Source organism: Pangasianodon hypophthalmus, chromosome 19 (assembly GCF_027358585.1).
Source record: "Pangasianodon hypophthalmus isolate fPanHyp1 chromosome 19, fPanHyp1.pri, whole genome shotgun sequence".
In the NCBI taxonomy this organism is placed as follows: Eukaryota; Metazoa; Chordata; class Actinopteri; order Siluriformes; family Pangasiidae; genus Pangasianodon; species Pangasianodon hypophthalmus.
In genome coordinates, this window is record NC_069728.1 from 14302570 (window position 1) to 14330544 (window position 27975).

Below are 27975 nucleotides of genomic sequence, written 5' to 3' on the forward strand. Positions count from 1 at the left end.
ACTGAATTAAAAAAAAAAAAAAACAAAGCTTAAAAAAAAACAAAAGCAAGCCCCCTCTTGGCTTCAGGAGTGCAGTGTTGCGGTGTGCGCCTGTAGGGGGCGCTCACTTCTTTCCCCAGACTTCCTGAACTTCAGCATGAACCCGGACATGAATCTTGGCTATGCTATAAACGTAGCCGACGCGCTAACATAATAAACGCGTTGTCATTTATTTGTGGTAACGCTGGCATTTTTCTGCTAGCGTCTTTCAGTCTTGTTAGTTGTTTTTAAAGCTCATTTTTTATTTAAAAAAGGCGTATTTTAACTGAAGATGGGTGTCCCTGCGTTTTTCCGCTGGCTGAGTCGGAAGTATCCGTCTATAATTGTACACTGCGTGGAGGAGAAGGTATGCTAACATGCTAAACAAGCTAGCTATCTAGACAAGCGGCTATTTACAGAATGTACAGTTTCACACCACAGAAAAACTCAGATGCTATTTATCAGGACCGAAGTCTGACTAGTTAGCAAACTAGCCTCGCTATCTTACGTGTAGCTGGTTAGCCGTTTTACATAAGTTTTGTATCTAATATGCTCTCTGCTATGTTAACCAGTGCTAATGCTAACATAGCCCAGTCTAGCCAGTGTTGCTAGGGGAAAGTAGCATGCAAGCTCGTTCAAAAAACCGCTAGAAGTCGCCAGGTGACGTCACGGGTTCATTTGCATATTCAGTGCTTCATTTGCATATTCAGTGCTTCATTTGCATATCAAAACGTCATACATGAAGAGGCAAGATTTTCTGAAGACACTTAGAATACAGTAGATAGTATTTTATCAGAATAGAAAAGAATAGAAAACCATATTTATAACTTTATCTCAACAATCTAACATGATTTCTACAAAAAGAGGCAGTAGTAGTGAGTAGTCAAGGAATTGACTTGAAGGAAGCCAATGAAATGGATGAAATAACTACATTTTATTACTGTAAATATAGCCAAAGAGAGCTTAAAATAAATAATGAAGAAGTGCAGAGATTTATCGCTAAAGTAGCCTAAAAAGTCTAGTCTAGTGATGGTCAAGTTATAAACACTGAATCTACCTGCACATGTATTCAGATCTAGGCTGCGTCCCAAATACAAGTGCACTTATAATGGCTTCTTCCATTAGGGAGTAAAGGGCTGTTTGGAGTTTGGCCCTAACCTTCAACCTCTAGGAAGTACATTTTCAAGATATTATTTGTCACACATAAATTCGTTATAGCGATTTACACATTTAGTCTCGATTAGTTATACTTTCTGAGATAAATGCTAACCAGTACTTTAACTTGTCACTGGGATGCACGGACATCATCTGTACCTTTTGTGTGTTGGTTACATGTTAACGTGAATGTAGTGTATCTGTAAAAATGATTTGCAGGTCGGTATTTGAATCTGAAGGACCACTTTTGTACCTCTTTAACTGGCTTTTAGAATAATACTGTAAAGGTACACTACGTGCACTTTTCCAGGTAATTGGTGCAAAAGATGTAACCTTAAGTACCACCCCAGTGATGAGGAATGGCACAGATTTTGTATTATTATTATTAGTTTTTAATTTTATATTTGAGTGTAAGTTTGTTGAACGTCGTTCTGATTTTTGTAACCCTATAGCTATATTTTGGCTGAATCACAAATGTTTCATTCTCCCTAGAGAAGCACACTAAGTAGGGTATAAAATAAAGTATTTACTGTCACTATATGTTTCACTATATGTCCAGAGGAAAGCTGCATCCTTCCTTTACTTTTAGCTTTATCTGATGGTGTCTTGGTATGCTTGTTAATGAAGGACAGGGATTTCACGTAAGATAATACTCTGACATCTTTCTTTCTTTTTCCTTTAACATTTGTCCACTGCATCTCAGATAACTGACATTTGATGAGGAGCAGAAAACTTGTTCTTATAATGGAAGTCTAAGGGCAGCTGTTAAATTCCATCAGTAAATGTATAAAATGACAGTATGTCTATTACATGTATTCAGATCTACAAACATTTCACTTATAATTCTTACGATATTTCACTCACAGTAAAGGTCGTGGGATTAAACAGACATGAGAGAAATCTAATCTTATACAACTTTCCAGTGCTGGAACAATAAAGTAAAAAGTAATTCAGAGGTTTCGGAGCCAGAACAGCAAATTCCTCCTTCTGCAAGCGTAGTCCTATTTCTGAAAGGGAAAATTTGAGAGGTTTAGAGCTTAACTTACAAATACCTTTGACTGAAGAATTGCTAAACATTCTACAAAAATGCATGTTTTGCTTAAGATTGTAACTGCCTTTAGACTTGAGGTGAGTTTTGTGTAAACAGGTTTTTTTTTTTGTACTTTTATCAGTACATGCACTCATATTTTAATATGTGGTAATTGTAAACACAGAATGCTTCATCACTTGAGCTCCAACAGAGAAATTGGAATAAACCCGAGGTTCAATCACATCAGTAAAACCACTTCACAGTGATGTGACACACCTCGAAGCTGTAACTGTACTGTGCTCCACTCATTCTGAATCTCGCCCCCTGCTGCACTACACACATTTTCCGAGGTGCAGTCTGAGCGTAGAATGATTTTAACAAAGCTGATTAATTACTGTGTACGCATACCAGACAATCTTTTCAAAATCAAGAACCCACACGTCTGTAGAAACAATGAAACTGAGCTAAATAAAGTGCTGCGCAAAGCAGTCATATAACTCTCCTGCTATAAACGAGATATATTGCAGTTAAATATATATGTAGAGAGAAAGTAAACTTTAACCAGACCAGAGTAATGTAAACTCCACAGCTCATACCCAAAACCCTTGCTAAAAGCAAACCCATGCTGTAGCAAAAGTTAGAAGAGGATAATCATGTGCATTAATACAGACTAAAGGAAACATAAGTATATGATTATGCTCTTATCCTGTATTAGTGTAATGTGCATGTATGAAGCCTCTGAGGCTTTGTTCCACTGTTGCTGATTTTCTGTCACCCACTGAAACTGACAAATCTACATTTGCCTCTTGGGTTTCTTTCAGTCTAAAGAGTGCAATGGAGTCCGCATACCTGTTGATACGACAAAACCCAACCCAAACGAGGTGGAGTTTGATAATCTCTATTTGGACATGAATGGAATCATCCACCCATGTACACACCCTGAAGACAAGTGAGTATTTTTCTCTGACTGGAAATGAAAGCCATGGATTTTTGGAGACTTGTACTGACCTTTTTTTTTTTTTTTTTTTTTTTTTTCCCCCTCCCCTCCGCTCTCCCCCAGGCCTGCACCCAAGAATGAAGATGAAATGATGGTTGCAATTTTTGAGTACATTGACCGGCTCTTCAACATCGTTAGACCACGAAGAGTTCTTTACATGGCAATCGATGGTGTCGTAAGTATTCAGGCTCAGCATTTGGACCTTCAAAGTTCAGACAGCTGGAATCGGAAAATGCCTGTCCAAAATGCCTTCTTAGAATGTGTAGATTAAGAGAAATGGATGAAAGGGGAAAAAAAAAAAAACAAAAGCCTGACTGAAATAACATCAGATTGGTTTAAAACTTAAACTCTGACAGACAGAACGAGTGTTAAGTTCCTGTGTTGCCCTCTCACTCACTTCCAGATCGCCTAGTGAGAAGAAAACATGTTAGAGTAGCCAGTAACCTTCAGCCTGGCTTGTTACCCATGGCTCTAAAGGGAGCAAAGTTTATATCATATTCATAACTTGTCCATAGCCGTGTGCACTTGAAGAATGTTCTCATTTTACACTGACAATACTGATACACTCGCATTCATTTTATGTCTCTGACTACCACAATTCTCATTCTCAATTAACAGTAAAAATGCATTAAAATTTCTGTTTACTTCTCGTCCCAGACCCAGTTAATTTGGATTTTAACTTGATGGTAAAGTGGACAGTAAAGTTTCTGGTGAAATATTTTTGAAACAGATTTGTTAGGTTTGCACTTAGCCTTTAGTATTTTACCGAAACAATGTAGATTATGCTTTGTATGTTTGGCTCTGTTAAGTCTTACAGCATATTTCAACATAACTGGAAAAGACATGAAGTGTGTATTGTGCCCATCTATAATGGTGTATGGGGTGTCTTTTCTTTAGGCTCCTCGTGCCAAAATGAACCAGCAGCGTTCCAGGCGATTCAGGGCCTCCAAAGAAGGAGTGGAGCTCACTGAAGAAAAAAAGAGAATGAGGGAGGAAATTTTTCAGAGGGGTACGGCACTTGTTTTCTCTCAGTTCTTGTTTCATTGATACTGTTTCTTGGTTGCACTTTATCTTTTTGGAGCATTCAGTTGGTGTGTAGTGTGCTTTTAGTCTTTCATTATTTATATTAGTCTGTTTATATTACAGTATGTTAAATCTACTCAGCAAAAGAGTTTTATGAATGATATGCTTTTTTTGTGCTTTTTTGTACTTTTTTTTTTTTTTTTTTAATTAATATTGCTTTTCATTTTCACAAGGTGGTTACCTGCCTCCTGAAGAAATAAAAGAGCGGTTTGACAGCAACTGCATCACTCCGGTAAGTCAGTTGTGTGTTTGTGTGCGTATTTAACTTTGTTTTAACTTAATAAGAAATTTCCCATCTGTGTTCAGTTGAGTATTGTCTTACAGCAGCATGCAAATAATGACAACAGATGTAAAAAATAAATAAATAAATGAATAAATAATAATAACAAAGTAATAGCTTTGTGAGAGAAATCTAGTTGCACTGTGCAACTGTGTTTATGTACCCATATACCGTAGTATACGTAGTAGAGTGACTAATAGTGCAAATATGCTGATGCATATGTCCAATAAACGTTAACCAAAAAGCAGTGCAGAGTATTGTAAAACAATGCAGTGACATTTCAGAGAAAAATATAGAACGGTAATTGGACATCGTTTTCCACCTGATTCTTATTAGGTGTTATTCTGGTGACGCATTTATGCGTTCTTTGCTAGACCTCTTTCCCTGTTGTGTCTGTGTCCACTTAAAGTACTCCTCTTGGTTTGTTATCAGTGTTTCTGAAAATTCCATGCTGTTGATGGTGCAGTGCAGCAGCATGGGTAATGGTCAACCCTCTTTAGCGCAGATACACTCTCACTCTCAGCCAGTCAGGTCAAGCACACAGCAACACAGCACACAAAGAAAATTGAGAAAAGACTGTATTTACTGCACCTTTATTTTTAAAATTGGTGAAGATGGATTGGATTTATTGATTTCTGCTGTTAAATACACCTATGTATTTTCTGTTGAGTTTAACGCTTGAATCCCTCTTGTATCACAATAAACTCTGGTGTAGTAAAGAATTTTATTTTAATTGTTTCATAAACATCAAGGCATTTTCACTTAATCTCCTTTTATATCTAGATTAATATTGCTAATAACAAATTTGCGGAATGTTTTGTGTTTTCATGTAAAGGGCACAGAGTTCATGGACAACTTGGCCAAATGTTTGCGCTACTACATTGCAGACAGACTGAGCAATGATCCTGGATGGCGGAATGTCACAGTAGGTCATGCAGCGCTTTTTGTATTCAGGCTTTAATGCTTTTAGCTCTTGTTTCTCTAAAGTGCTGCATAAAGCCTTTGTACATTCTTCCATGGAATTAAATGGAAGAAATCTTGGTAGTCATGTGTGTGGACTAAACTGGATTTCTTTGATTCACAGGTCTTTCTCTCTGATGCCAGTGTTCCTGGAGAAGGGGAACATAAGATCATGGATTTCATCAGGAGGCAGAGAGGTAAGCTCCCAAACCGAGTACTGACTCAAATGGCAGAATTATGATCTATTCAGTACTAATGATTATATCTATGGTCGCACTGGGAAGACCAGTAATGGAATGTATGTAATGAACAATTTTTGCTGAGCAAACATGTCTGGCATTCACCTGTCCCATCATGCACCTTGCATGAAGGGGAGGGGCATGAACCAGACAACAAGTTGATATAGCTACTATTTCATTGTTAATGAAGTGTACTATTATTAATTGTAATATTACCTGTAATATTGCAGGTAGCATGGCAAACATTGTTAAGGTTGTACTGATTGCATTTTAAAAGTTGTTTCCTAGTTAATAGTAAATAAATCTCTTCCACACAAAGCAGCTTAAAAGTATAGTCTCCATTGTACTTTTCTATAATAGTGCAAAGTAAATGTTCCCTGCAGTTTTGCTTTGCTGTGTTGCTAATTCAGGCCTTAGTCAAATGTAAATGTTTTTTTTTTTTCTCCTTCCCTCTTTGCTCAGCTCAGCCCAATCATGACCCTAATACACACCACTGTCTCTGTGGTGCTGACGGTAAGTGAATGTTTAATTTCATTTTATTTATTCCATTCCCTTAACTATAACACTTGTCAAAGAGATGAGCTTTATACAGTGATGTATTGAACCGAAACAAAATTCCCCCTGTATTTGTGTCTACTGCACTGGACAGAAATTGCTGTAATAAGCTTGTTGGTGCTTGAGAGGACGGCACCATCTAGTAACGCTTAGAATCTTTTATGAATAGGAGCAATTAGCAGGCGTGCAATAATAATGATAAGGACTGTAGCAGTCAATGGTGTGTGATGCCCTTGGGTGACAAAGGAGGAAAAATATTGCTTGTAGTTAGGTTTAAAAGGAGCTTGGTGTGTCTATTCCCTTCAGCAGCTCTAGATTGTCCCTGTTGCTGCTGTGCAGTGTAAGAACTGCACTTATGATGTGAATGTGTGATCCATAAACTAAAAAAAAGTTGAATTGGTTTTATGTACATTAAATTGTGTAATAGGATAAAGGTGTGTAGTCCATCTTTGTGTAGTCTGGCACCATATGCCCTGATAAATATAGTCCTGATAAACATAGTCCATACTGAATGTGACTGAGCAAAAGACTAAACAATGTAGAAGAACTTCATTTAGCTAATAAGCTAGGTTCTTCATGAAGGGGAAGATTTTCATTTCACCATACCCAAACCCATAGAGAGGAAAAATAATTGAAATGGTGAAACTAGTGGCAAGTAGAGGAATGTAGTCTGTTGGCATACAGTGACAATTTGCAAATGTAGATCTTTACCATTGCTTAAGTACTTAAACAGTTTTTAAGTGGTTTGTTTGTTTTTTCTCTTGAATGAAACCTGTGGGTATCTTTCTAATTTTGACTTGGTAGTTTTTATATATAATTTTACAATTTTGAGCTTTTTTTTTTTTTTTTTTTTTAATAAACCGAATCTTCTTGTCACTAGCTGATCTAATTATGTTGGGTCTGGCAACACATGAGCCCAACTTCACCATCATCCGAGAGGAATTCAAGCCTAACAAACCCAGACCATGTTCCCTGTGTGGACAGATTGGACATGAAATTAAAGAGTGCCAGGGTGTGGCCAGGGAGAAGAAAGGGGAGGTAATATGACAAAATCTCTGTCTTTTAAATACTGTGTCATTCATTCAGCTAATCTGGTGACTGTACTGAATTTCTCCCCCCAGCATGATGAATTTGCTGACACAGTGCCAGTATCTGAGCAGGAGTTTATATTCATTCGATTGTCCGTACTGCGTGAGGTGCGTATCCATCTCCACCACACACACTGAAAAGATTACACTGCATGAGTGTGTAGAAGTTGTTAATAATTCCATGTAACTGCCTGGTTTTTAATCCAATTGTGTTGTCAGCTGCCTTGCTGCTTTGCACAGTGTTGCTCATGTCTCCTTGAGCCTTTATCACTGCCGTAGATATTGAAGGTTGTGATTTCTCTGCAGTATCTGGAGCGAGAGCTGACCATGGCCAGTCTGCCTTTTCCCTTTAACTTTGAGAGGAGTGTTGATGACTGGGTTTTCATGTGCTTCTTTGTGGGAAATGATTTTCTGCCCCACCTGCCTTCTTTAGAAATCAGGTACATCAAGACAACATTTCAAATTTAAAAAAAAAAAGTATTAAATTAAGGCAAATTGCAGTATGCATCACCTAATTTTTTTATGTACACAATGTTTTACACTAAAACAGAGTTGGTTATATATAAATATAAGTGTTTGAGCCCAGAAACAGGCAACTCTATTGCATATTTTTCAGTTTTAAAATTAATCTTTTAGTACCCAGCACACTCTTGCTAACAAAGACATGATCACTAGTGCTTCTATGGCACCTACTGGGACTGAAAAGTCTGGAGAGTATGGATGAAATCAGTAATTTCTCATCAGTTTTTATAAAAGTTATATAAAACACGTACCTTGGAGAGCATTATCTTGAGAGGAGACGTCTATTATGATTTTGAAAGTATCAAAACAGTACAGTTTTAGTTGTTGAACCTTCCAGTATATAAAAATTTGTATTGCCACTTAATCTGCCACCACCCATAACATTTGCATGTTTTGCTTTCAGAGAGGGCGCCATTGACCGGCTTGTGGGTATTTACAAAGACGTTGTGCACAGGACTGGGGTAATAAACACTCTTCCTTCATATTTCAGAACCATGATTGTGCCAGGCCTAATAGCCTGAGAGAGAAATGCTTTAAATATGCTGCTGTTTCTGCAGGGATACCTCACAGAAAATGGTTATGTCAACCTGGAGAGAGTGGAGCTCATCATGCAGGCTGTGGGAGTTGCTGAGGACAACATATTCAAGAAGCGTAAAGAGGATGAGGTACAGCGTTCTGCTTTGATAAACGACAGTAATCAATGATTAACAACACATCCCCAAGTGTTTTGCTCCTTGCTTAGCACTGACATGCTTACTCGTGGTGTTATTCTATTTGTTGTGTGGTTATGTGAGGGCTCATTTTGTTTCTTGTAGGAAAATTTCAAAAGGAGAGCCAAGGAAAAAAAGAAACGAATGAAGGTGAGTGGAATTCATTTGTTCGTTCTTAAATACGTCACACATGTTCACACTTGCCTTTATAGTCCTCTTATACACAGAGCATGTCCTCTATAATTCCTCATCGACATCATTTATGTGACGGAATTTCCGTTTGCCCTTGCGTTTATCAATACTATCTTCTTTCTGTCACAATGAACAGGTTTCTGTGATAGTTTCACATATTGTACTACTTTGGCTGTACAAAAAATAAACATTATATAATACAATACAAGATTATAATGATATTAGCCTGTTTCACTTCTCAAGCAGGATTATTTTCCCCCACATTCTTGTTGTCGATGTTTTTTGACTGCCCTTTTGTTTCCACCTTTATTCAAAGTTCTATCTGTGCAATATAATTTCTTTCTGTGGTGCTTGACTGGGCATTCTGGCATTTTTACTCTTGTGTGGGCAGTAAGTTCACAGAGCAAAGAGAGCACATAGCCAGTTTGATGTCTATTGTAAAACTAAAATGAGGGCATTTTATTATTTTTCCAGAAAGAAGAGAAAACGGCTCAGTCTTTTGTTTCTATCAGTCAGGCTTTCATGCATCATGTCGAAGATCACCTCATTAACCGTTTTTGTGTTTGCTGTGTCTGCCACTTGTTATAATTTCAGTGAGAAGCCTGTGTGTTGGACGTTAAATCAGTTGCCCTGTATCTTGCATCTTTTAAAAAGAAAAAATCTTAAGGATTAATGACATTATTATTTATATTTGTGATAATTGTTACTGCCGTCCCCAACAGCTTCAGTAGCGTATTACATTATACACAAAAATAAAATAGAGGCCTGTGCAATTTTACATTAACAATGCAATGTTTTTTTTGTTTGTTTTTTTGTTTTTTTTAAGTTGTTTTTGTTAAGTAAACAATACATGGACTCTAAAAATCCATGCTCATGAATTTTCATAATTAATCTTTGTGGCCCTGAACATAGGACACATGTAATCCTGTTTTTTAGAGATGGGTCTATGTATAAAATTTGCACACTTTTATTAAGCATACATGATTTCACCTGATTCCAAAACCTGTCATTAACTGGATAGCAGGGAAAGTTGCATTGAGCCCAATGGAGCCTCATGTTCAGAATCATTGAATTGTGTGTGTGTGTGTGTGTGTGTGTGTGTGTGTGTGTGTGTGTGTGTGTGTGTGTGTGTGTGTGTGTGTGTGTGTGTGTGTGTGTCATAGGCAGAAAGGGGTCCGGCATTTGTCACGGGAGGTCAGTTTGCCCCTCATGCATTGGGAGGACGAGACCGGCCGATGCCTGTGCACAACGCTCGCCATACGGCATATGATATGAGAATGCAGGGCAGCAACTACCAGCAGAACAAGGTACGTCCCTAAACTCTCACACTGGAGCTGCTTTAGAGTGTAGGTTTCCTTTCACACTGTTGCATGTGTATCTAACAAGTGATCTTCTGGCTTATTTTAAACCGCAGTTTGTCATTTTAAATCTATGTTATTAGTTTATCATTTTGGGTATTTTTTCCCCGTTTTTATTGGTTGCCCTTTTCCTTGCACCTGCAGGATGCTGCCAATTCTATAAAAGCCATGTTGAGAAATGGGGGAAAGGCAAGTATCAGTTTTCCTTTTTTATCTGCAGGGTTCATTTTATACAGCCATTATAGTCCACATTAGTTAGGTGTTTTTCTCAAATTAATTTAGCCTGTAATTGCACTCCTGCTGTTAGTTTTTTACATGCTGTTTATTAATCTGTGAGCCTCTGCAGATTTTTTATTGATATTTATTTATTGAGACTGACATGATTTAAAACTATGAAATAGTTGTGTTTTGCAGTAATACAAATCAGCATCAACATACATCTTGATCTTTTAACACCACAATACATACTTCACATAGCTACACATTTTCACTGATAATTTTGTCTCAGGATTCCGCAGGGCCGAGCGACAGCATGGACAGCCACGGTGTAAAGAGGAAAGCAGAAGACAGCGACAGTGAGCCGGAGCCTGAAGATAACGTCAGGTGATGATCTGATTGGAGCCCACCATTACACCTCATTAATCCCCCTCTTCCCCCTCCTGCTCAACTCTGGTGGTGGCCTCTTCCACAAGTGCCAGTGATTAATATGGAAAGGGGAATATGCTCTGAATATTCCTTTGTGATGCACTTGTCAAAACTGTTAAATCCGTTGGGCTAAATTGGTATTCATAGCAGTATTTCTTGCCCCACTGGGGACGCGTTGAGGATCGGCTCGACAGATGCCGCTCATCCTTGATTACATGAGTGGAGTGCTGCTGCATTTCTAGAGTCCACCAAATTTGTGTTCCTGGGCCAGCAGAAATATTTATGAGGGCGTGAATATGCATGGAAGAAACATGATGTTTTTGACACACAAAACAAGCCCAGCTGAGTTAATGAAAATAAATTAATTCAGTTTTGTCCCCAGTATAATTATTCTATTGATCATTGACTTGGTTTTGAGTCTGATTTCTATGCCTGTGGGTTGTGTGTAGTTTTCCCCCCTTCTTCTTTCTAAGGTTGACTGGCAGCGGTTTAATTTTTCACATTTTGTAGGTTGTGGGAGGCAGGCTGGAAGCAGCGGTACTACAAAACCAAATTTGACGTGGATGAGACTGATGATGAATTTCGTAAAAAGGTGGTCAAGGCTTATGTGGAGGGCCTCTGCTGGGTTCTTAGATACTACTACCAGGTAGGTGACTGAATACGATGAATACTATGATGAATACTGCTATAACAATTGTCTTACTTGCTGCATTGTTCCATTAATTGCCATAGAAATTTTCTCCAAAAAATTGTTTGCAGAGAGCAGGAAAAAACTAAAATATGACTCATGTACATCATTATACCCCAGAGCTGTTGAATTCTGATTGGTCAGAATTCAGGTTTTTTTTTTTTTTTTTTTTTTTTTTTTTTTTTTTTTAAATAAAATAACAGCATCTCTGGCTGTAATTCAGATAATTGCTTTTTACTGACGCACTCATCTATATTAATAAATGGTCTACCTCATCACTTGAAAGTAATGTCATGACCATCCTTGATACTGCTAACTGTAACTGAACCTCGCAGGCCACCGTAGATTGTAGGTAGAGGTGTGCTTTGTTTACCTGGGTGGAAATGAGTGTGCGCATTCAAGGGGGGAAAAAACGTTGCAACAATTTTCACTTTACCTGTTTAATATAGTTGGTGAGCTAGAGCTCCAATCTTGACTAATATTGACTAATGCACTTTTAATGATGAAATAGAGCTGGGCAATATGGCAGTATAATAATGTAGTAAATGTCAAAATTAGATCAAGGAGCTAATTTGTAATTATTTTATAAAAGAACAAATCTGTTATCTGTTTTGATATTAGCTTTGTACTGTCTCTTTTTTTTTTTTTTTCTTTTTTTTTTCTTTTTCTCTAATTTTAACCGGACGTATACATTATAATTTTGGATTTAGCATACCTCTACTGTGTCTGTCACATCACTGTACAGGTCCCACCTACAGGGCTAATATCCATGCAGTGGTCTGAAAATTGCCATACCAATATTTGGCACTCATTTCATCCCTCTGTTTGATTTAATAAATAAACAATGAGTCACAGTATTTACTAAAGTATCTACCGAGAGGTAGATAATTTGTTTCATGTTAATATTGAGACATAGATTGCCTCTAATCTCTCTGTTCACCTCTTATTATATTATATTATATTGCCGTTTGTGTTTGCCTTGTCCTTCAAAGACTGGTATTATGTAGTCAGTTATAAATACAGGTCTTGATCTTTAGCTGTAAATTGAATAATTAGTTGTGCACTATCTCCAGCAGATCCCAGTTTGATTAGGGTTCTGGCTGAGGGATTAGTGTGCAGTAAATAAGAGCTCATACATGCTATGGCTTGTTTGCCTCCACATGCTTCACTCCCATGGGACTCGCTGAATAGATTTATTTCGAGCTCTCACAATTGCCGGAGATGCTTCTGCTGCCCTCTGACACGCATTCGCCCGCTATTTTTTTTTATTTATTTTTTTTGCGCCTGCTCTCACGTGTACGCGTGCGCATGCACGCACACACACACACACGCACGCACGCACACAGCACTGAAAGGTGTATGAAGAGGACATTTTGAGGAGTAAATATAGGGGGTAAATATGCACATGGCTTATGTTTAACCTTCCACACATGGGGGTTTATGAGGTTGTACACTTTAAAACCATGGGTTTATTGGTACTTCATGTGGTGATTTATTATGCATAGAAACGGTGCAAAATCACAATGGGTTTAGGACTTGCGTGTAGGAGTTTTTTTTTTTTTTTTTTTTTTTTTTTTTTTTTTGTGGGGGCAACTATTCTGCCACTGAGATCAAATCAGCAGATAAATCCAGTCTGCGCAGTCTTTGACCTTCTATAATATGACCAGTAAAAATGAATAAAATTTTTAGGGTGACTACCATGTGTACATTGTAACACACTTCCATTCCTGTGATTTATACAGATATCACTTTGATGCAAATCAGTTACAGTTAATGTGGATGTTCTCGGGTAAAATTACTTATGCCCGGAAATCTTATCCCTTCCGAATGATACTTTGTCGGACACCATGGAAACAAGCATGGCTAGGGGTACACATGCTCAACATAAGTCAATATTTTGTGTGTTTAAAAAAAAAGCTGTGGATGTGTTAAAAATGCATGGTTTATTAACTTCCTGACTCCTTTACAGGGCTGTGCATCCTGGAAGTGGTACTTTCCATTCCACTATGCACCGTTTGCATCCGACTTCAAAGATATCAAGGACATGTTCTCAGAGTTTGAAAAAGGGACCAAGCCGGTAGGTGGAACTGGAGAACGTGTAGTTTTTAGAGTACCATTTTAGAGTGCGTTTAAATAAAGCCCTGTTGACTCATGACTGCTTGGTGGGATGCTCAAAAAAAAAAAAAAAAAAGACCTGCAATAACAGTTTTGTGTATGGCTGCATTTTTTGCATTCAGTTCAAACCACTAGAGCAGCTGATGGGAGTGTTTCCTGCTGCCAGTGGGAACTTCCTGCCACCAACATGGAGGGAACTGATGTCAGACCCCGTGAGTCCAATTTAAATATAATGCTTACTTAGTTTTGTAGTGTCGTGCAAAACATGTTGAAACTTCATATTGATTTATTAAGCATTGTGTAATCTGTGTTAACCAGGATTCCCCCATCATTGACTTCTATCCCGAAGACTTTGCGATCGATTTGAATGGAAAGAAATATGCCTGGCAGGGTAAGTAAAGTTGAATGCACTATCCACTATTGCCTCACTTTTCTCCCTCCCCTTCCCCTCCCCCCCAAAAACATGCTATTGATGATGGTGATCATGCTCTTGTGTTATTAAAGGTGTCGCCTTGTTGCCATTTGTTGATGAACGCAGGCTGCGGGCAGCCTTGGAAAAGGTCTATCCTGATTTAAGTCCAGATGAAGGTGAGTGCAGAGAATCTGTCCATTCCATTTTCAGTAGTAAAGCCATTTCTAGTACTAACCATGGAGGGGGGGGCAGGGGGGTAGGTTCCCATCCAGAAGCATTGTGACTCAGGAGTGGACAAATCATGAATTCATTAGCTAAGTGAAGGTTGCTAGTCTAAGTGAAGGTTGCTAGTCCCATGCATTGGTTGCCCTGAAAACCTAATTAACTAGGCTAAAAAAAATTATGGTGGGCTAGTTAAGTGCCTAATATGGACAAGTACATCAGTTCTAACTTGGGGGAAGAGTCATAGGGTTCAGCTGATTTTTAGAGTTTTTCCATCTAAAACTTTCGTTGGTTGTCATGCTTCTAGCTTACTCTATCTATTTGTCTGCCAGGCAACTATGAATAAAAAGCCAATAACTTGGACACATAATCATTCTGTCATGCTACTGATTTGTCTCTGGTGATTAGTCATAAGCTTGTTGCTTGTTTTGGCTTTGTGGGTGGTATTACTAGGAATTGAATTGCATAAGAAAAGAAGGTGATAGACTGATTTGTGTTAATAGTGCATGAGTAAGTTGTTCATGCATGTTGATGCATGTGACTATTGTGACCAGGACTCGGTTGCAAATGGCACTTCATTGTCACTAGGCCTCACTTGAATTAAATGTTAAATGAAATTAAATAAATCATGAAATCTAAGTTGCTATTGATTCACCTAATGTGCTCCTGTGTTTCCCTTTCAGTCAGAAGGAATAGTCTGGGCAGCGATGTGGTTTTTGTGGGGAAATCCCACCGTCTGTGTGACTTCATCCAGGAACTCTATAGATCAGAATCTCTTGAAGTATGAAATGTTTTCATCTGACCAAAATCTAAAGTAAAACTAAGACTGTAAAGAATATGAGTAAAATTTGCCTCGGAAAGAAAGGCTGCAAGAAAGCCACTACAAAATATTCAGATGAGTCTGGAACCTGTATAGCTGTATAACTGTTGTGACCCTTCATTTATAATGATGCAATGCTAAATTTAGAGTTTATATCACTTCAGAACTTGCTTTAAAGCACACACTTTTTAATGGTATCTGCTGTCCCTCCTAACACTGTGTTTCTCTGAACCTTTACTCAGAGCACTGAGATTCCTCCAGAGCTGTGCTTTGGGATCCAAGGTATATTATCTCTTGATGAAGATCCTATTCTACCAGATAAGTAAGGAGCAGCTGCTTTATCCTTGATTCTCAACACGTTTTTTTTTTATTTATTATTTTATTTTGTTTCGCTGTTATCTACAGTGAGGGGAAAAATTATTTGATCCCCTTGTATGTTTGCCCACTGACAAAGAAATGATCAGTCTATAATTTTAAGGTTTATTTCAACAGTGAGAGACAGAATAACAAAAAAAATCCAGAAAAACACATTTCAAAAAAAGTTATAAATTGATTTGCATTTTAATGAGTGAAATAAGTATAAGGCAAACGTACAAAATCAGCAGGGGATCAAATAATTTTTCCCTCACTGTATGGCCTCTAAATCTGAGCAGTGTGAATCAAATCTAATAATTTTTTTTTCCCATCGTGCCTTTTCTCAGACCTGTAGAATCTCCAATCCCCATGCTGAGGGATATTCCATGCAGCAGTGCAATTGGGTAAGCTGTGATTTTTTTTTTAAAAAATCTGCTGGACTGCATTCACCTAAACGCACATTAAAATTCTGTTCAGATGTTCAGCTGTATTTAAACTTATCTAATCAATTGTGAAACTAGCTACTTCAAGTATTAAATCACATTTGCGCAATTTTGCTCTTGCAGGTACAAGGCTAACGTGCCGCATGTCTGTTTTAGTTAAGCACCGTGAGATGTTCGCGCACACTCTACATGAGCAGTCATCACGCTACAGATCAGCTGTAAATTCTGGGTAGTGTGTAGATGTTGAGCAGTAGTGTATTATGGGCCATTTCTGTGTTGTTTTTTTCGAAGTTCACATGGACTAAATGAAGGCTGCAAGCCTTGTGTTTGCTCTAGATACTAGCTATTTCGTTAGTATCTGACACTATTTTTACCATTTCAACTGCATCAACAAGCAGAAACAATAAGCAGACAAACTGACTAAATCCAATTAATTAGCATTAATTTCCTACACTTGTTTCTGGTCTATTTCTCCTCTTCTCTTTTTCCTTTGTGTGTTTTTTTTTTTTTTTTGTTTTTTTTTTTTTGATTGTTGCTTCTTTGTGAAATTCTGACGTTGGTTACGTTAGTAGCTATTTTCACACCACAAGGGGGCCGCCTGCGTGATACATGACTACATGATACATAAACGTCTTCATCAAATGATGGTGTGCCTTGCATATGTTGTAAAAATTGTGGGGTACTGTGGTGGTCCGGGGGCCTTAAGCCAAATTGCACTTAGACATTCTGTCATGGTTTAGCTTTTTGGTTTGGATGAAATTGCCCTTTGTGAATAAGACTGAAGACCCCAGGTCTAAACTGTGCAGTTTATCTGAATGACTCTGAATGTCAGTTTTCATCTGATGTTAAGGACTGCGAGCCAATAAGTTTAGCCTTTTATGTTCTTTCCTAGGGAGTTCAGTTAAAAAAAAAAAGTTGTGCACTATTTCCACAGACCTAATCATGTATTTCTGTTTTTCAGAATTAAGTTCAAGGATCCACAGTATGAAGACGGTTACGTGTTCAAGGCGGTCACCCTTCCTGGGGCGAAGTATGTACAGACTCTCTCATCTTCATTAGAAATGAAGGATAACTGTTAGGTCTGGGCAATAAATCCTGTCATGGTTTTAAAAGTTTACAGGTGCCAGTAGTTTTAGGCTTACAAGTTAAGCCGTTGAGAGATGATACAGATCTTATTTTTATTGACTCTTATATTAAATCAAGTGTCCTTTCAGCTTTCTAACTCTGCTTTGGTTGCATACTGAAGTGGCATAGTTAACTTTTCTTGTCTAGTGTATTTGTTATGCATTTGAAAGAACATAGGCTAGTAATGTGCAAAGTGAAGTTTTTCTGTCAGCTAAAAATCATGTGCAAGAAGCTATTTCTAGATTGCTTGGATAATTGATTATTGTTTTGGTCATTTTTGTTCTGCGAAGCAAACTGATTGCATATTATGTTTAATTGTAACATTGTTTTGACAAGCAAATTTCGCTGGTTTTAACTTTAACCTTAATTTTATTTTTTGTAAATGTTAGATGATGATTATTATTATTATTATACAGTTATGTTAGTTTAATATTCTCTGAGTCGTTTCTGTATTAGGATCCCAACTGAACACACATTTAGCATTGTGTGAGTTTGTACCATATTTCTTCCAGGCTGAGTGGCTGTTGCAAATAGCAAAACCAAAAATGGCTGGTTTTGAGCAAGGAATCCATCTCCTTTTTTCCATTTTGTAAATCTGTGCACTTCCAGGTTTCCCCATAAAGTGTTGAAGCCTGATGACTGGGAAAGGTCTAACAGGCAACCATGGAGACCCCAACTGGGCTTTAATCCCAACCGCCAGCAGATGCACCTGGACCAGTCTGCCTTCAGGACTCTGGGGTAGGTGTGAGGTTCTAAGACATATTAAATAACAGATGATTTTTTAAAAAAATAAATAAATAAATAAAAAATCCCTATATGTAAGGAATAAAACAGGGTGGTCATAGGAAAATCATTTTCTATACCAGGATGGCTCTGACAGCAGTGCTGACTGTAATTTGTAATTCAAACTCTAGGTTTATGTTAATGCGCTCATTCTAATACATTATTGTTTCTATGGTAACCACTCATTCACAGGGACTTGTGATTTTGGCAGATGATCTACATAATCAAAGTCTGATAATTAAAAGATTAAAAAAAGTTACATAACATATGGCTGGTATGGTGAAGTTTTCTGTTATGAGACTTTTTATAATGTTTATGGAGAACTTTTGTGTGTGCGTGTGTTTTCCGGTTTCTTTAGCATAAAGAGAAAAAAGGAAGACGCCTGAGGGAGCGACTGTGTATAGCTGCTAAAAAAAATATAACTAGAACTAACTTTTGGATGCTCTACAGTAATTAATATAAATAGTTAAAAAGCATAATGTGATGTTCATTAATAAAAAAAAATTGTATTTTTTGTTATCACTGTGGTATAAGAGGAATAAGCAGACATGCTGTTGTAAGAATATCAACTCTGCTTCTCATTGGGCCACATCACACCACACTGTTCTGTGGTGTTTTTGTTTAACAGCATGCACATAGTGTATTCTTCCTTACATACCTCAATAATTTGCCAACAGTAACCATTTTAAATGAATTTTTTTTATTATTAATATATTTTTTTTTCATCCTGACAACTTCAGTGTTGTCGAGAAACCTCCCATGTTGGTAAATTTGCTTACCTCTAACTTGCAAAATGCTGACACCAGAGACTCCTTCAAAAATGCTTAGTAAACGTCTCGACTTCTTAACCATATCAAAATGTACACACTTTTTTTTTTTTTTTATTTATTTATATATATATATATATATATATATATATATATATATATATATATATATATATATATATAAAATGCATTTATGTGGATAGTCCACCATACAAGTCTCTGTGAATGAGCTGTTACTATAGAAATGTTAACATATTAGAATGAGCACAATAATAGAAACCTGTGATTTGCCTTGCAGCTGCACTACTACATGAGCTGCTCTTATAGTCTTGGTGCACTTTGCTCTGTATAAAAAAAAAATGAATAGCAAAAGAAATTTCACTCGTTGTGACGATGACTTAAATGAAATCAAACCAACAGTGGTATACTGGTAGCAGACTGATGTGTAGGGGTTTGGAAGTTCGTGGTCATGTTTACATTCATACCAAGAGGAGGAGCATTGATTTAAGAATGATTCAGTTCAGTGCCGTTAGACTGAGTCATTTCCGTGGTAAAAGAGCAGGGTCTTCTACACTGGTAAAGCCTGATCATTCTGTCAGGTCCTGCTCTGTTTCAGGGAAAACTAGAACAGCTGCTTAAAAACTTAATTGAACATCTGGCAGATTCATCAGGCCCGGGTGCGAAATGATGAATTATGCATCATGTCATGTAAGTGTGGTTCGGGCAGATTTTTGCTTGCAGAAGCCTTAATCTCTTAATGAAAGCCATCATTAGGTTTGATTAGACCAAGCAGACAGGTGCTCACAGCCTTTTATAGCAAAAGAAGGAGCCAGAGTTTTAATTCCTGCTGCTGTAGAGGAAGTGAACATGCTGGGAGATTGTGTGTGAAAGGTCATGTATGAATGCTTGTTGAACTGTTGTTTTTGTTTGTTTGCCCCTGCCTTCCATCAGTCATCATACGAACAGTCATCAACAAGGAGGTGGTCAGCATGGCCACAGGCCCCCTCGAGTCGCCCCGAACATGGGCGGGCTGTACAGCAATGCCCCGCCCCCCAGTATATATCACCAAGGGAACTATCGGCCACCTCTCCGAGACCACCAGCGTGAGTTACACACACACTCCTTCTCTTCATGTGGAACAGTATTTAGGTCACATGCTTAAGTCAGAATGCAGTATATGTAATTGCTTTAAGGCATACATCAGTATTAAAATAATAGGCCAAAAACAGTTTGGTCGAAAATGTAAAGTACATAAATGTTTCTGTTACCTGGAAATGCAGTCAGTTAGTCAGGAGGTCTGGTTGATGTTGAAATCACTCCTATCTGCAGTCTATAAATCACTACTAATTACAATCTGTAAATTACTATGTCTGATTTGGTTTTGTATATTTAATTTTAATCTAAACATATCTGATATTTTATGAAGCAGTTTATGTACAAATAGTTACTGAGCCAAACTGTCCTTTGAGGATAGTTTGTGATTTTTTTTGTGCTGAAGCTACAACTCTAAAGCAGCAAACATTTTGGAGAAACAGAATGTAAATTAGTTTTTGGTTGAGTCATTCCATCAGTTGAACAAACAAATTAAAGCTGAATGATACAGGTACGGGTTTATAATTTATATTTATAGTCATATCCTACTTGGAACAATGTTGAGGCAATACTCTGGCATGTTGGCATGAAGGTCTTTTGAAGTAATGTGTCGTTTATAACTCATTTGAAAATTTCCTTCAGGAAGAGTAGAGTCTGAAATCACCCAGTATTGCCCTAAATCATCTCTCTAATGGTCAAATACCTCATACAGCATCTTTAAAATGAATTTAAAAATGATGTAGCAGGGTTAAAGCAGCTGATGGTAAATTGTAAAGATCTCATCCTTGTGATTCTGTTCACATAATGTTTTAGTGTGTTACATAACACTGAACTCTGAATAGTACTTGACGTCACAGTGTCGGAGAAATCACCACAACTTTCGAGTATGCCATTAAGTCACCTGGCTTTGTCACAGAGGAAGCAGAGTGTGACTCGAGCACAGTAACAGGCACGGCACGGCTCTGCTCTTGCTGAGAAGTGTTCGCTTCAGTCTTGCTTCTCCGTGCTCACTTTGATGTATGATTTGCAAGTTGATGAATCTCATCTGGTGGCTGATGTATTCTGTGCAAGCCGAGGTCATCCTTCTAGCACTTAATGCAAATGTAGTCATGTTGAGTTGAAGGTGTGTAGAGAGGCCTACGTCTTTCCTTGACCTTTGTTTCTGCTCTTCTGAATGCATCCACCACATTTTATTACTGTATAGCATAGCAGCTGAAGGGGCTACTGTTGATTGGTGTGTGTGTGTGTGTATGTGTATATAATATATAAAATATAAAAATAAACCCAGGCACGCCGGTTGCGTGTCCGGACTATCAGTTATTTATTTGTAGTTGCTCAGTAGACATGTAGGTTCAGTAGGTAGTAATTAATAGTTAGTTGGTATGCGTTAAAGGAAGTGGTTACCAGCCTCTCCAGAGAAAGAGAAAAAGAGGAAAAAATACCCTACTGACTTTAACATAGCAATTTTTTTACTTAATATATGGTCAAAGGTAACATGTTCCAGCTTCTTCTCATTATTAGCTTGTGTTACTCACCTCCTTCTGTATTACACACGTCAACCAAATGATGCATTCTGGTCATTTTTCGGAATTATTTTTACTAGTTGAAAGCATCAGCTTGTACATATATATACAACTTATTCAAATTTTTGCAAATTAGGAACACGTACTAACATCCTACAGCTCCGATACTAGCATATTGGGTGAAAATAAAGACGTAGCCATTAAAGACATGGTCAGGAGAGGATGAGTAGTATGGTTACACAGAATCATCCCCACTTTAGGAATCTGAGTATTTACTTATTTTTATTAGTTGGCATTAATGCGTTTAACTAGATAACTAGCTTATTTTATGGACATTTATTTGTCCTTTCCTGCCGAGAAGTCTTAGCTGGTTTAACTACATTTAGTATGAGAAATCGTGTGCATGTTTTTTTGACTTCCTTTAATTAAACCATCTCTTAACAGTTTTGATGTAAATGCAATACAGTGTGAAAATGGCAGACTTTCAAACGAGTTTCTCTCATTTATCAGGACCGTCAGATTTTAAACATTCAAAATGTGGATTATTATCCAACACAGAGCAGAGGCTTTTCAGTATGTGTTTCTCAAGCCTTGACCTCCGACTCAATCAGCAGTGCTTTAAGCTTCCTCACTTCTGAGAGCAGCCATTATCTTTGTGAACCATCATTGCACACAGCGGGTGTGTGTGGGGGATGCGGTGGCCCTGATGGAGCATGTTTGAGTAGTGCCATGAGAGGGGTAAAACCCTAGTTAACTTTCCCTTTTCACTGGACCATCACCTCCTGTGGAGTCTGCTCAGTGTGGCGTTTGAGACAGACCGCCAGCTTTTACTGACTTTAATTGAAACAGCCACCAGCTGTAAAGTAGCGAATTACAGTCAGTAGGTTTGGTCATGAGCCTATAATGATATGCTAATAGTAGCATTATTTATTGTTACTCTATGCTGAAAAAAGACAAAATATAAATATTTTTCACCTTCAGTGGTTCAATATAAATGCAAGGACAGTTAATTGCACTGTGTAGGGTTTTTTTTTTTTTTTTTTTTTTTTTTTTAATTGAATTATAAGAATGATGCGTATTTCTGTCTAACATCAGGGCACAGCAGCCACAAAACCAGGATCTTAAACATTCGTTTGTGGGTTTTTCCGCCAAATTCTCATAATAATGATCAAATATGGAAGCTTATTCTGCTACTCCTAATATCTGCTATTGTATACAAGTCTCACTGAATTCAAATGGCAATCAAGTTGCATTGGCTGAGTTCATGTCAAAGCAGTAAGTCCCAACTGGTGCACGCATGCATATACCAAAGAGGTGGCTTTGATCAAATTCATTATTTTCATTGAAAATTCAGTGGAATGTTTAACAGAATGCTGTGGTTTCATCTTTTAAAAATGGCAACTAGCTTAGCTACAGCAGACTTTAATTAAAAAGAAGAAGAAGAAGAAAAGTAGGAATTATAAATGGATAAGATTTCTGGAGTTAATTGTAGTAAGTTTTAGTATAGTCTTGTTAATTAGACTATTATATACAACCAGCTTTAAAATATTATTCTTTAGCTCCATGGTAGAACTGGGCGATTACCTATTTCTTTATTCATTCACCATCTCCAACCCCTATGGCCGGGTGCGAATGGGACATCCTCATGTATTGTGGGAAATAAAAATGATGGGTTTAGATGAGTTCTCTTCATTTCACTGCTTCTGTTGATGAGCATTGTTGTCACTTTTAATGAATCAGGCATCAGGCCCTGAAAATGTGAAACTATTTTTTTTACAGTGTACAGCTGATGTGGGTCTATTAAAAAGCAGGCAGTATGTCAGTATTTACAAGATGTGCATTGGGACAGTGTAATCCCTGTGTTAAGTTAATGAGAAGACAGTTTACAGAGGATTGCTGATGTAATCCTATTTGTCAGCTGCTGTTCAGATCCTTTCTGCTCCTCTGTCCTAAGTCTAGTCTGGGTTTATTATGGATGAATTGATTATAACGCCGTCTTTAGGATGTATACAGACCTCAGCCAACTGGGGGGGGCGGTTGGAAACAAGATAATTGGGCTAAAAGTGGGTGGTCCCTTTTGTTTTTCCTTCTTCTGGTCAATATATCTGAACCTGTGAGAATTGGATGCCATCTTTGCTATAGTCTTAACGCTGTCATTTGCATCCAAAATAGCAAACAGTCCATTTGCAGGTGTAACTGATTACGACAAACATGGAAACATTCCTTTTTTTTTTCCTCCTCCCCCTAGAGCAGATTGGAACCCATGTTTGTAAATGACAGCTGAAGTTCTTGTCTTTGCTCCCTGCTTCCCCCTACACCATCTCGCTCTTGCGCTCCTTCCTCCGTCTCAGCCACTCACCAAGCCTTCCACTATAAAACAAACACGTCTGAGCTCTGCAGCTGGTTATTGCCTTGGCAACGGGAGATTGGGTCCAAGCCACTCGCTACTTTTTTTTTGAAAGTGTGCCTTTGTCGAGGGGTTTGCCTCGCTGGAACTAGAGCACTTGAGCCCGGCACAATGTCGCCAGATGAATGCTTAGTTCATTTTGTAGGGGAAGAAATGCAAATGCAAAACACCCCCCCCAATCTCTCCCCTCCACCCCCTCAGGTACTGCTGTCATCCGAATCGCTCCTGCTTAATTGTATCACTGAAACCATTTTGCTTCCATTATTCTGATTACAACTAGTATATCTGAAATTTCAATATAATAGGATGATTATTACTTACACACCATTATATAGGAAATCATTGTTCATGACCTCATGCTATAAAGTAATATAAATTTTTCTTCCTTAATAGATTCCAGGCAGCAGGGATTTCCGAGAAATGCACTGCCATCTCATCCACAGCAGTACCCACGGTAAGTTTCCAGCTTTAACCAGCCACGTTTCATATTCACCATATTCACCTCACCATATGTCACCTCGGTCGCACTTAAGGACATCGCATGCTCTTTGCACAATGTAAGCACGTATGTACATTTCATCTCCTCAAGGTCTTGTCCCATTATTCCTCATACATGTGATATCTGTACATCTTGCTCATACATATGCAGTAATGCTGCATGAATTGATCAGAATGCCTTGCAAAAGGACTTTTTTCTGAATTCTTTTGAATATAGAAATCCTCTTTTTTTTTTTTTTTTTTTTTTCTTTCTCTCCCTTCTTCCTGGAATTACTTGGTTTCTTTCTCCCTTGTGCTTCCTCTGTGGGAGGGCTTAGGATGGAATTGGTTATTTTGCACAGGCTAAACAAATTTTCTCCTGAAGAGGTTTGCAGGACTTAATGAGGCAGCACTAATTCTGTTGGTCCAATATCGCCTCGGAGGCTGGGCCGCTGCGGTCACACAGACCAGCCATTGATTCTGGCTCCAGACCTCTTCAGGCACTAATCAGCTTCTTTTGGGTTGAACTTTTTAGGCCTGCCAGGCCTATTGTAGGCCTGTGTCACCTTAGGTCAGTAGTTATTAGTGGCGACTGTGCGCATTTCCTTTAAGCACTCAGGACAGACACGAATGAAATGCATAAAGGAACCTGGAGGAGGGATTATAGATTCCAGAGTTGTTTGTTAAGGCAGGCATTGGGAAGGCTGTGACATGGTTGAGTAATGAGGGATGGTTAGGATTCCTCTTTTCTTTTTCTCCTCTCTATCTTATAGAGCCTGGATTAGAGGTAGTATGGGTGTCCTGCTTTATGGATTGCCACATGTTGCAGATTTTCTATTCATAGAAACCAGCACTGTTTTGAGCTCAGTAGGAAATGACTAGAACGTGTCAGGGAATGACATGAATCAGACTTTTTTTGTATTGCCTATATTTTAAATTTGTTTTTTTTTTTTGTTTTTGTTTGTTTTTGTTTGTTTTTTGTTTTCCTCTCTATCACAATGTTGTGTACCCATACAGAAAAAAAAATCTATTTCATCACAATGCAGTGGCCATTTCCTGTCTATAAACACTTGATTTTTGAAACGTCACCATGCACGTCATGTTTCTTTGTCTCCCTCCCCCTACCTCCAGCTATCATAGAAAAAAAAAAATGATCTTGTTTCACTCAGAAATATGACCTTAAAGAAGACAAATTATATGACTTTAGTTTCACTTGCTCTGTAAATCATTTTTGCTCATGTGGCAATTTTTTGTCTAGTCTATTGGTTTGCGTATGGGCTTTGTAGTCCTTCTGCTCAGCATGTGGGACCCTTACAGTAAGAAAATGCCCATTCTGCTAAAGCCGTGCTGATGGCTAAACTAGCTGAGCCAAAACACTTTTGATATCCTTTGGGCTTTCATAAATTTTGTAATGGGAGTTGGGTGGTTTTTTTTGTTTGTTTGTTTTGTTTTGGTTTGTTTGTTTGTTTAACTTTTTCCTGGTGTATCTGGTGCTAATTGCTTTTGATATTTCCATTAGTGCACATACTGTGTGTGTGTGTGTGTGTGTGTGTGTGTGTGTGTGTGTGTGTGTGTGTGTGTCCACAATACATCGCAAGATTTTGGTGAACATTAGTGTGTAACATAAACATACTGTGTGGTAGAATGAGTTTGGTGTTTTTGTTTTTTTTTTTTCCTTCCCTAATAATTTCTTATGAGGTTGTTTTTAAGATCTAAAATCAGTTTTTTTTCACAGTTCCTAATTCTGCTCAGGTTCTTGCTAGAGCCTTGGACTACATGTCCATGTCTGGCACATGTCTGTTAGTATAGGACTAATGATAATATAAATGGGATTAGAACCAACTGTGAATAATATCCCAAACACAGCAAAATTCAGGAACAGTATCCCAAAAGATCTTTATAGAAATGCTCCTCTACAGCAATTATTTATTTAATGCCATGTGAGAATTGGCCTTGTTACAGACACTTTACTGCAAATGTGGTTTTCCAATTACCTTTGTTTGCCACAAATGTTAAATGTCAAACGAATAACAGAATATATTTTCTGTCATGTTACATCCCAAAACATAAACTTGTTCAATAAGATACTATTTTATCTGTGGGATATCATCATTTTGTAATTCAGAATGGTGCTATAAGCCCTGTGTACTGCAGCTTCAATTTCCGTATACCTGAAAATTAAAAAAACGAAATGCTCCTATCCTTAAACGACCTTCTTTTTATCGCTCAATTTTAAAGTGTGTGTGTGAAGCAGATTTGCGACGTGATGTTAATGTTTCAGTTTTAAAGAAAAAAAAATCTGAGGCTCAGTATCAACAAACTCGGTCTTATTCACCAAGAGTTCCCACATCCTCAAAAACTTTAGAAAAACGCAATCCCAGTGGCGCCTGAATGCTTAAACCGTGAGAGTCGTCCCATCATGTGACGAGGAGGACTCCCGTCTGCAAACCAATCCCCAGCTGCATTAATTGTATGTTGGAAATCACAGGAGTTTTTCACCTCAGGCTTCAGCTTTTTCTATATAACATTTATTGTTAATGTGAAGATGTAGTTTGGGTCGTGAGCAGGGTTTGTAACTCTTCTTGTATCTTCATTACACCCTCAATACATTTACAATGTGTCCGTGTTAAAATTAGAGATGGCATGATAGCACACTTTCTATTCCAACACTAGTACTGAGTCACTGAGTACCATTTTTTTTTTTTTTTCCCCTGTAAAAAACTACTAAGCTTTAAATTTATTTATTATTATTATTTAGCACTTCACTTAATATGTATGCATGTGCAAAAAAATTTAACTTGCACAAAACCGTAGCTTTATTCCGTTAAAAAATCATGTACACTGCAAATGTAATAAAGTATTAATATAATGAATTCAATCTCAACAAAAAGTACAATCAAGTCTCTCTATGTAAACAGTTCAAAAATCTTTTGTAAATTTAATTCCAGTCCTGTCCTTTTGTTACAGGATCTAATCTTTTTTTTTTTTTCTTTTCTTTTTTTTGGAAACTCCAGTATCCGATCCACCATTTTTTGCTGGTGTTGTATTGGTGCCATCTCTAGTTAAAATTTATTTTGTAGACTAAAAATAAAATTGTTGCTTTTTTTTCCCCCCCTCTGGCACTCTGAAACTTAAATTTTGTGGTGCACATCATGCATCATAAAAATGCCTTTAATGTAATGTTTGTGCTACACTTTCAAGCTCTAGCTCAGAATATTCAGTATAACTATCTTATATTAGTTAAGCCTGGATTATTGCTACTGAGGTCACTTATTTGTGTGTGATGGATTTTTGTTTTTTCATCCAGGCCTCAGCACAGTGCTCATGGATGGGATCGTGCAATGCAGGCTCAAGTCTCTGCGTATCAGCACAACATGCAGAGAGGTCGTGGAGGAGCAGGTGGTTTTCAGCAGCCCATGCAACGCCGAGATGATCGCCGACCACAGGAGGTACGCGCATGTATTTGATTCTCGTAGTCTAGGTAGTCGATAGTAGTCTTGGTGTTTCTTTTTGAATTAGAAATGTGCTAGTAGTTTTGAGCTGAATGTGCAGCTCTTTAAATTCCAGCACCTAAACAGAACTGGAAGAATTTAAATGATTTTGCTAATTAGGTTGGTTGCTTTTTTTTTTCTCCCCACCCCAGGGTTATAATTCGTCAAGGAGTTACGGCCTGCCTCCACCTGCAAGGCGCTACAACTGGAACTGAATCATTAGCCCTTTGTAAAGGAGATCTCGGTGTCTCCCTCTCCTTTTTTCTCGAAATGTAACTTGTTTTTGGTGGGCTGGTAATTTGTTTTTAAAAAAAAAAGTGGGGGGGAAACTCTGGTTTTACTCAGTATAACAGGTTTTTATGTACTGATTTTGTAATTCCTGTTAAATTTAAGAAATACACAAGAATGAAATGCAGTCATCGTG

General features: G+C 37.8%; 1 protein-coding gene across 1 annotated transcript; it reads left to right on the forward strand.

The window, feature by feature from the left end:
- The first annotated feature begins 146 nt into the window (after positions 1-146).
- xrn2 (5'-3' exoribonuclease 2) lies at positions 147-27966 on the forward strand. The gene is made up of 31 exons (XM_034313795.2): positions 147-385; positions 3025-3152; positions 3264-3375; positions 4098-4209; positions 4457-4515; positions 5399-5488; positions 5648-5720; positions 6225-6275; positions 7198-7355; positions 7439-7513; positions 7712-7845; positions 8331-8388; positions 8485-8592; positions 8743-8787; positions 9993-10136; positions 10332-10376; positions 10696-10790; positions 11343-11478; positions 13490-13597; positions 13758-13847; positions 13954-14026; positions 14140-14223; positions 14953-15050; positions 15332-15411; positions 15791-15847; positions 16848-16916; positions 17621-17749; positions 19513-19664; positions 23977-24037; positions 27368-27509; positions 27704-27966. The coding sequence occupies exons 1-31, from the start codon at positions 311-313 to the stop codon at positions 27764-27766; spliced, it is 2904 nt and encodes a 967-aa protein (XP_034169686.2). The 5' UTR covers positions 147-310; the 3' UTR covers positions 27767-27966.
- The last annotated feature ends 9 nt before the right edge of the window (positions 27967-27975 follow it).